Raw genomic sequence first — 9095 nt, forward strand, 5'->3', positions numbered from 1 at the left:
CTCATTTGTCCCCTGTCGGAGACGGTTTTCCACATGTGGAACACGTGATTGGCAGTTCATCTATATTGCCATGTTGCTAAACTACCTCAGAGTTGTAGGCATTTTTTACCCTGAATGGCTGTTACCTTCTGTCTAGTCTATGTCCATGACGTTCCAGTGCTGGGATTTCTCCAGTGCGGACGGAATTTCTGATTTAGGGGGAGGATGGGTAAAACACAGGACTTTCACCCAGAGGACCGGGGACCCCTTCCCGCATGTAACGTTTCCTCAACTGTCGCTTTCTTCTTTACTAAAGCCAACCCCGTTTTTCATTTCCTAAACTCAGCCATAGCTTTCTTCTCGCGATAACAAGTTCTTCTCGCGATAACAAGTTCTTCTCACGAAAACAAGTTCTTCTCACGACAACAAGTTCTTCTCACAATAACAGGTTCTTCTCACGATAACAGGTTCTTCTCACGATAACAGGTTCTTCTCACGATAACAGGTTCTTCTCACAACAACAAGTTCTTCTCACGATAACAAGTTCTTCTCACGATAACAGGTTCTTCTCACGATAACAAGTTCTTCTCACGATAACAAGTTCTTCTCACGATAACAAGTTCTTCTCACGATAACCCGGCAAGTGGTGTGGATTTGTACGCCCAGTCTGTACAGCGTAGACGTACACGCAGATAGCTCAAAAAGAGTACAGATAACACGGCACTTGGCTCAAGAAAGTTAGTGTGTATGTATGTAGTATTGAGACCCGACTGCCGTGTGTAAGTGCTAACTGGGGAGCAGACTTGGGGGGGGGTGCAACTGTGTGTGGCCCGGCCTGTTCACCAGGCCTGCCTGGCTCGCCAGTGAGGAGCTGATGAGCCTCTGTTAATTAAAGCCTGAGCTTATCTGATGAAGTGAGCTAGAGTTAACAACGCCACCGGCTGCTTTGTTCACCCCGCGGTTGTACGGTGTTCACCTCATACATCTATGTGTGTATGTGTGTTTGTGTAACAGAGGAGGAAGTAAAGAAAGCCCACCAATTAAAAATAATTGAGACTAATTTCATAAACGCAGTGCAACAGGGGAAATATATTTAATCAGGCGCGATCATTAGACCAACTTATGCTCCACTTCCCCCTGCGAACCAGTCTGGTGCTGCAGGGCCTCAGAGAGACTGAAGAAGGAACCGGAGGCTTGTAAAATGAGGGAAAGAGGGAGAAAGAAATGGAAAAGGAAATAAAAAATGAATAAATAAAAAAACAAAGAAAAGTTTAAGGAGTAGGCAAACGGCGAGTTGGTGGCCAGAGTTATGTGTGATCCCTTTCATGTCCCTTGACTGGCCCGTGTTGCCGTGCCAACCCAAACAGCGGCGTTGGGGAGGTCCGACCCTCCCACTGCTCCCCGTCTTTCTAGCCCCGCGCACACCCCTCTGACAGGATGAATAACAAACCCAATGAGTTTCTGAGGCAGAGAGAGAGAGAGAGAGAGAGAGAAAGAGAGAGAGAGAGAGAGGAGCAGGACATGAAACCGCTGTGATTTCCAGTTAAAATCCACGTCTCGCTCTGAAAAAACTTTATTTTGTGACCTTCCTCCCTTCTTCTGTCGCTGCTGCCAGTAAGTCACTATCATCGCCATCTGGAGACTGGGATTTCACATTCTCACTGCTGCACACCCCCACACTGACACAAGTACAGGAAAACTAGGAGCCGTCATTCTGAGCCAGCTAGATGTCCCATGGTGAAGAATTAGGAACGTTTCTCTTTCTCACCCCACAATGCTGAGAAAGGGGAAGAAGAAATTAGAAAGAAGAGAGAGGGGGCTTGATTCTGCACCAAAGGGTGACAGGAAAGAAATCCATAAAGCAGTCAGGAGGAACACTCATTGGCGCTCTGTTACCAGCATTAGTGTCATTTGTTTTTGCCACAACTGAACAAGAGATTAACAGTAACAGCTTGGAGCTGTTTTACAACCTGCACACATCACACACACCACCCATGCCCACCACAGACTGTCTGGCAACACCCAATCACACTCCAGGTTTTGGGAGAGTAGTGGGTTCCTTATCCAATCACACCGTTTTTTTTCTCTCTAATCGGCGCGTTTGCCTACGACCGTGGCTCTTTCCACATGTAGACTGTGGAGCGTTTAACAGCGGATTTCCCAGGCTGCAATAAGCGCAATCGTGTTCTTGGATAAATACTGTTCAAGCCTTTAATCAACGCCATACCCTAGGACGGCAATGCAGAAATATTCTGTACAGCCCTGTAGACACAGGCAGTGATCAAAAAGTTACATTATGTACACACATGCACATAGAGGCACAGGAAAGCTTCTTGAAAAAGCAAAACTCTTCATAAAACATGTTACATCAGGACATTTAAAGGGGCTGTTCAGGCCGCTCTGCTGTCCTTCCTATGTTGTGAAGTTGCAAGACCAAGCACTGTGGTGACTATTTTTTAAAGGGTAAGTCTGTTTTTTTTTTTGGAATGTCAACAATTCCATGAAAAGACCAAACCAAACAACGAATTGATCCTAGTATTTCCTGTGTAGCTAAAGCCTGATATAGCTATTCTATCTAGCTCCATTGTTGTTAAAAAACACATTAGACACTTTAATGAGCCCCAGTGTCATATCCACTATCCTGTTGCCGTAAATACTCATTTCAGCACCAAATCTGCCGCTGAAAATAGTCCCAACAAAAACACTTTTTACATGTAGTTATTCAATTTTGCTAAAAACTACAGTGCCCAGCAGTTTCAGGAACTTATTTAACCTTTAAAAAAAAAATCAAAGTATACATTTGTGACCCCCCCGAAGATGCTGCACTACGGAAGTATGAAGTAATCTAAGGAACACCATTTCCTGAAGATGCTCTTTAATTAAGTTCCCCAGAAATTAAGTAGTTAGCGGGGTTGTGTCTTGTGTAGAGTCATAAACTTACTTGTCCTTATTTGTTCTCTTTGTGTCTGCCATTTGTGTGTGTGTGTGTGTGTTTGTGTGTGTGTGCGTGCGTGCAGTATATTGGTCTTGTTTCTGCATGTGTTGTAGCCGAGGGGAGCAAAACAGAAGAATTTGTAAAAACATTGTTCTCATGGCGACCAGGTTTCATTCAACGTCTGGTTTCAATTTGAGTCTTTTAATTGGAGGAGAATGTCACAATCAGTGTTTTGCTCTGGATGCAGAGAGAGACGACCCCCCGCCTCATGTTACCCCAGCCAAGCACTTCATCGCCTGCCATAAAAAACTCTCACACAGACGCTCGTGCGTGCGCATAAACACGCTCACATTTAAAAGCAGGGTGGACACACTGCTGAATTCCTCTGTACGGGCAAGACATGCATGCACGCACGCACTCACACACACACCTTTTTCTTTCTAAAACGCACCTGGCACACTACGACAGGGTAATTTCCAATGAAGTGTTTATACACTTTTAACATGAGCCACATCTCTCAGCCTCTGCCTGCCAAGAGGCCCCACAATTCAAAAGCTGCACTTAGCCAAGTAGAACAGGAAGAGAGAAAGACATGAGAAGGACCAGAGAGAAAAAGAGCAAGAGGGATCAACAACCTTTATTAGTGCTTTACATAGATTTACCAACCCTATATATACTATATGAGCCTATGTGCGATATGAGCCGAAAACCTGAACAGCAGGGTATTATTGCAGGGTGTGTGCTAAGGTACGGAGTGGGCCAAAACTAAAAGTAGCTCTAATTATGAACTGTGTGGCAGGGGAGGAGACCGTGTGTGTGTGTGTGTGTGTGTGTGTGTGTGTGTGTGTGTGTGTGCACAGGCCCAAGGTTAAAGACGCCATTACTCTGGGAGGTACAGCTGGCTGTGGTGTGGAGGTAGACAGTTAATTCATCTTAAGGCCTTGATCTGCTCTACCACACAGTTACCAGCTCAGCTAAACCAGCACTGACTCTGGCGGTGCACAAAGGAACCAAGGCTACATCTACAGATATACGTTTTGGTAAAAAAACAAAAAAAGAATATCTTGTATTATGTTTTACGGCTCAGCGCCACACTTTTCCGCCGTTTCCAAGGCCCCAAAACTGAGACATTTGGAAACACCGCTGCCCCGGTTTTGGTTTGAAAACTCTGTAGTTTGTAGTCTAGACGGGGCAGAAACGGAGACCTTTCAAAATGATGACGCATGTCAGTCAATGGTATTGGTTAGGTAGGCTAACACAACCATTTGGTAACAGTACTACCTTGTTGATGGTCCAAGCAAATAAATCCCTGGTCTTACTTTCCGCCACTGTTGTTGTTCTCTCTCCAAAGTATCTTCAACTACTACAGCCATGATTTTCAACTGCAGAGGAACTATCTCTCCGTTCACACCCAGTGTATGCGAATGGTCATGTGATATGTGTTGTCAGATGTTTTCATATAGATGGAGATTAGTTCCACAACGGAGCTTAAACTTGTGTGATCGTTTTTGTGTGAAAACGCCGCTTAAAAATGAAAATGTACTAGTGTAGTCAAAGAAATCCTTGGACACACACTGGTGACTATGAACCACACAACCAAACTTTTCCTATATCGGTCAGCTGTACAGGTACATCTTATTGTCGTGGCAGAGTGGCTGTAATTGGGGGGGGGGGGGGGAATGACTAACGCCTCCTGATACATACCATCACGATACGTATGCCACAATACGATTTTGATGCCATTTTAAACATATTGCAATATACTGTAATATATTGCAATTTATAACCTTTTATCCAACTTCTAATTGCTTGAAATTTTAAATGACGTCCCCAAAAGGAAACTTTGTCAACATCAATTGTATCATATATGTATGCTTCAATTGTATTGCTGCAAAATAGATTGTCAAGCAGACCAACACATTGTGTTCCTGTGTATTAATACAGTATCGCCACTGAAAATATCGCGATACTATGCTGTATCGATTCCCCCCCCCCCAAAGTACTCTTGCTAGTTTATAAATCCCTTAACGGTTTAGGTCCAAAAATACATTTCTGATCTGCTACTACACTATGACCCCCCGACCCTTCCGTCATCTGGGACAGTGACTTTCTGTCCCCAGTCAGAACTAAACAGGTGAAGCACTTTCAGTTTCTATGCTCCTCTATCTGGAATAAACTCCCAGAAACCTGCAGATCCGCTGCTACTCTCAGTTCTTTAAATCAAGGCTGAAGACCTTTTTTTTGATGCTGCCTTTCTTTAAATAATGCTCATTTCTTTCTATGCTGCACTGTAACTTTTATTCTTGTTTTTATGTGTCCTAATGTTTCTATTTTGTTTTTAACTGTCTATTCATGTGTCTTATTGATTTTTATGCTTATGACTTTTAACTGGTTTACTTGTGTTTATCTGTTTTAATGATTTTATGTAAAGCACTTTGACTTGCCCTGTTGCTGAAATGTGCTATACAAATAAAGCTGCCTTGCCTTGCCTTGCCTTGCCTCACACTTATCCACATGCACAAAGCTCAGACATTCCTACACCCAACTATTTGTGTAACTGTTTGCCAAACTGACCAGAACGTGTGTGTCCCGTAGGTGTGTGTGTGAAAGGGTGTGATGCAGTACCATCGGCGTGCTCCTGGAAGCAATCATGAAAACTGTGATCGCGTTAACTCTCTCTCACCGGTGAGTTTCTGGAGCAAGGGGCTGAGTTCCTTCTCTCGGGTGATGACCAGGGTGAGCGCTCCTATCAGCTCCCTCTCCAGTTTCTCCAGCGTGTCCCGAGCATCCTGGGCTGTGAGCTGCGCCTCGTCAGCCAGGGAGTACAGGTACACCAGCAGGAGGATCAGCTCATCGGGCCCGCATTCATCCTCCCTGGACCTCCACCCCAGGGTGCTGTCCTCGCCTCCGCGGGGCTTCATCAAGGGCAGCAGCTGCCTCAGCACAACGGGGAAGTCAGAGTCTCCAAGAGCCTGTATCACAAACACACACACACACACACACACACACACACACACACCAGATGGTTAGTCAGATGTTTCCTGCCCACAGCCAAGCATGTCCAGTGTCCACGACATTAGGCATTTCCCAATCTATCGGTATCGGCATTTATAATGGCTGATAAAAAAAAAAAAAATACTGTACATATTATTATTTTTGTATATTCATTCATCAGAATCATTTATAATGACAAATAAATGATTCTGATAAATGACTATTTGACAAATATTCAAAAAAAGACAAGAAGATTGAAACCAATCTGGTACGGTACATATCAAGGTATCACTGTGAAGAATGGAAACAGCTAATAATCACATTTAATATTGTTTGTTAAGTGTAAAAATATGGTTGATTAATTGATTAATCAGCTGAGTCCCCCTGCCGAGTTGCATTAGGATTCAAAGATTATTTACATAATTTGATAATACCTATTTATCAGTCTGTTGTCCTATTAGCGGGCGTCCTAATGTGTGTGTTGTAATACTACTGTATATGTTTAAATTAGAGCACAGTGGGAGTGAGCTCATCGTTCCATTCCCTAATTTCACAGCTCCGAGTGGTTGAGGTAATGCTTCATTTAGTTTCTGTCTTTTGTTGGATTTGCTTGGGCACCGGACTGTTTTCTCTTTCTTTCTTACAAACATGCACACGTACGCACACACACACACACCACAAACCCGCGCACACGCACACACACACAGACCACAGCCACATCACACACACACACATACACAGCACACAGATCACGCACCCACACACACACACACACACACACACACCACACACACACCACACACACACACACACACACACACACACACCAACACACACACACACAAACACACACCACACACCACCACACACATAACACACACACATGCCCCCCCAAGCACGCACACAGACGCATGCACACCCCAACACCCACACACACAGATGCACGCACACAGACACACCCCACTGCACCCTCACACACACAAGCACCACACATCAGCAACAAATTGCATGCACACTCCAACACACACAAGCACACATATGCATGCACGCACACTAACACCCACACACACACACACACACACCCACACACACACCCACACCCACACAGCACACCCATGCACGCACACAGACGCATGCACACCCCACAAACCACAGAGCATCAGACAAAGCACATACACATATACACATACACATACACACACGGGACAATGTTTAGGTGCAGTGACCTGTTGTCGTGAGCCTGTCTGCCCGTTAGTCCTAACGATGGTTGCGCTCTAACATGCTGTAGATCACCGGACCGTTTTTACAACACTGGCCACTCACAAAAAGAGTAAGCTCATAGACCTATAAAACAAGGGTGTGGAGCTAATCTGTCCAAAGCTGGAATGAAAATAAGCCTAAAAAAACAGAGGCAACGGGGTCACAGAGTGGATGGAGACAGTGGAAAGCAAAGCTATTGAGATATTACAAGAGGAATTAAGTTTCACATGATAGTCCAAAGTAATGGATTGTTGACAGTGGACAGAATGTTTGTGTCAGAAATGCTAATAGATTTCATTTTAACGAGGGATTCCTCTGCAAAAAGCTTTGTGATCCTCTCACTAAGGCAAACAGGCTCTGAGAACGAGGGGCTTTGGGCGCTGTGGCGGGCCCACTGGGGGGGATCCTGTGTCTGACCCAGAAGAACTCTTCACTCAGCCAAAGACGCAGTACAATAAGACCCAAAGACGAGGAGCCAAAGCCAGGGAACTGACTGACTGTCCCCCATGAAGTAGTAGCTGAGGAGAATACTTTTTGGGGGAAACAACTGTCCCTGTTGTTGAGTGTTGACAATACAAGGTCTACATCAGTGACTCTGTTGATGTTAGTGATTTATTTGATGATAGATATAAAGTTGTACATTGCCGCATGAACACACACTGCTGATATCTGCTTTGTTCACATGCTCCCAGGATCCCCAGGTATCAGGAGAACACTCTCCGGCTCCGACCCCGGCCAACCACTCCCCCTTCGGGACCGTTCAAACACAATCTCACCACGCATTTTTCTGCTGAAACATTGTGAAATCAAATACCTCTCCAAGTTGCACTGATTGGAACTGCCAAACAATATTTGGGATCTTTCCCCCTGGCTCGTTCTGCTGGTGGACGGCAGCGAGGGGAGAACGACAAAGAACATTAAGGATTTCTTTTTGAAATGCAAACGGCTAAGCACTTTCTCTTTCACCTCTCACTTTAGAATTATTGGTCGCCTGCACTTCTGTCTTTGCATGTCCAGGAGGACATTCATTTGATCCTCAAAGCTGGTCTGAGAAGTACCTTCAGAAGCTCTCAGTATGGGTCAGGGTGGAGAGGAGGAGCTCTGGAGGGCCTCTGGGCCTCCACATCATTTGTCAAGAAGTATGTCCTATTGTTGTATTATTATTCCTGAACTAGTGCCACCTCCTTGGGCTCTGAGCACACCAACAGAATATGTTCTCAGATGTAGGCATCCAGTTTTTGTTTTGTATTGTTCTTCAACATGTGGTCCTAACTACAGAGCCAGACTGCTGATGATTTGATCAAAGTTACCATTATGCAGTTCTATCTTGCAGCTACCATGCATGCAACGTACTGATTAGAAGCAGTACCGTTGGTGGACAGCTGTGGACTTGTACCGATCATAAGGACTTCCTTGCGGATCCACTCATACTACAATTACGGGTCCGCGTGGGTCTGGTATTTCACGCATTTGCATTTCTTGATCCGCCATTTCTCACCAGGAGTGCAACGCCATTTGTCTTTAAAGATGAATCATAAATGTGGGCAGATGTATTGCACATCTCTCCAAAACAAGCATCCACTTTGTTATCTTCTTCTCTCCTTCATGTCAAATAGAGCCCGACCGATATACTGGCGGGCCGATACTATCAACTATCATTGATTACAAAAAAAAAAATCTATTGGCTGATATATATCGGATTATCGGATTTTTAAATAACCAAGTATTTGTATCAATATCGGCTTTAAAAATCCTTTATCAGTTGAGCTCTTATGGCAAGCCAGCTAAAGGGTGCATACACCAAAAGGACGGGGGTATGGAACGAGTGTTGGAGCATGCGTAGTCGGTGTGCTTGCTATGCGCACAGTTCGCCAGGTCACACATTTCAGTTCAGTCCAAGTTTATTGTCATATGCATATTAGTACAG

At 44.6% G+C, this 9095-nt stretch overlaps 1 protein-coding gene across 1 annotated transcript in view; it reads right to left on the minus strand.

Annotated features, from left to right (window-relative positions):
- scfd2 (sec1 family domain containing 2) overlaps window positions 1-9095 on the minus strand; it is a 122228-nt gene that overhangs the window by 53232 nt on the left and 59901 nt on the right. The window contains 1 exon segment of the mRNA XM_032526005.1: window positions 5598-5886. Within this exon segment, the coding sequence (XP_032381896.1) occupies window positions 5598-5886 (289 nt within the window).

The sequence above is a fragment of the Etheostoma spectabile genome, chromosome 9, assembly GCF_008692095.1.
Source record: "Etheostoma spectabile isolate EspeVRDwgs_2016 chromosome 9, UIUC_Espe_1.0, whole genome shotgun sequence".
NCBI lineage: Eukaryota > Metazoa > Chordata > Actinopteri > Perciformes > Percidae > Etheostoma > Etheostoma spectabile.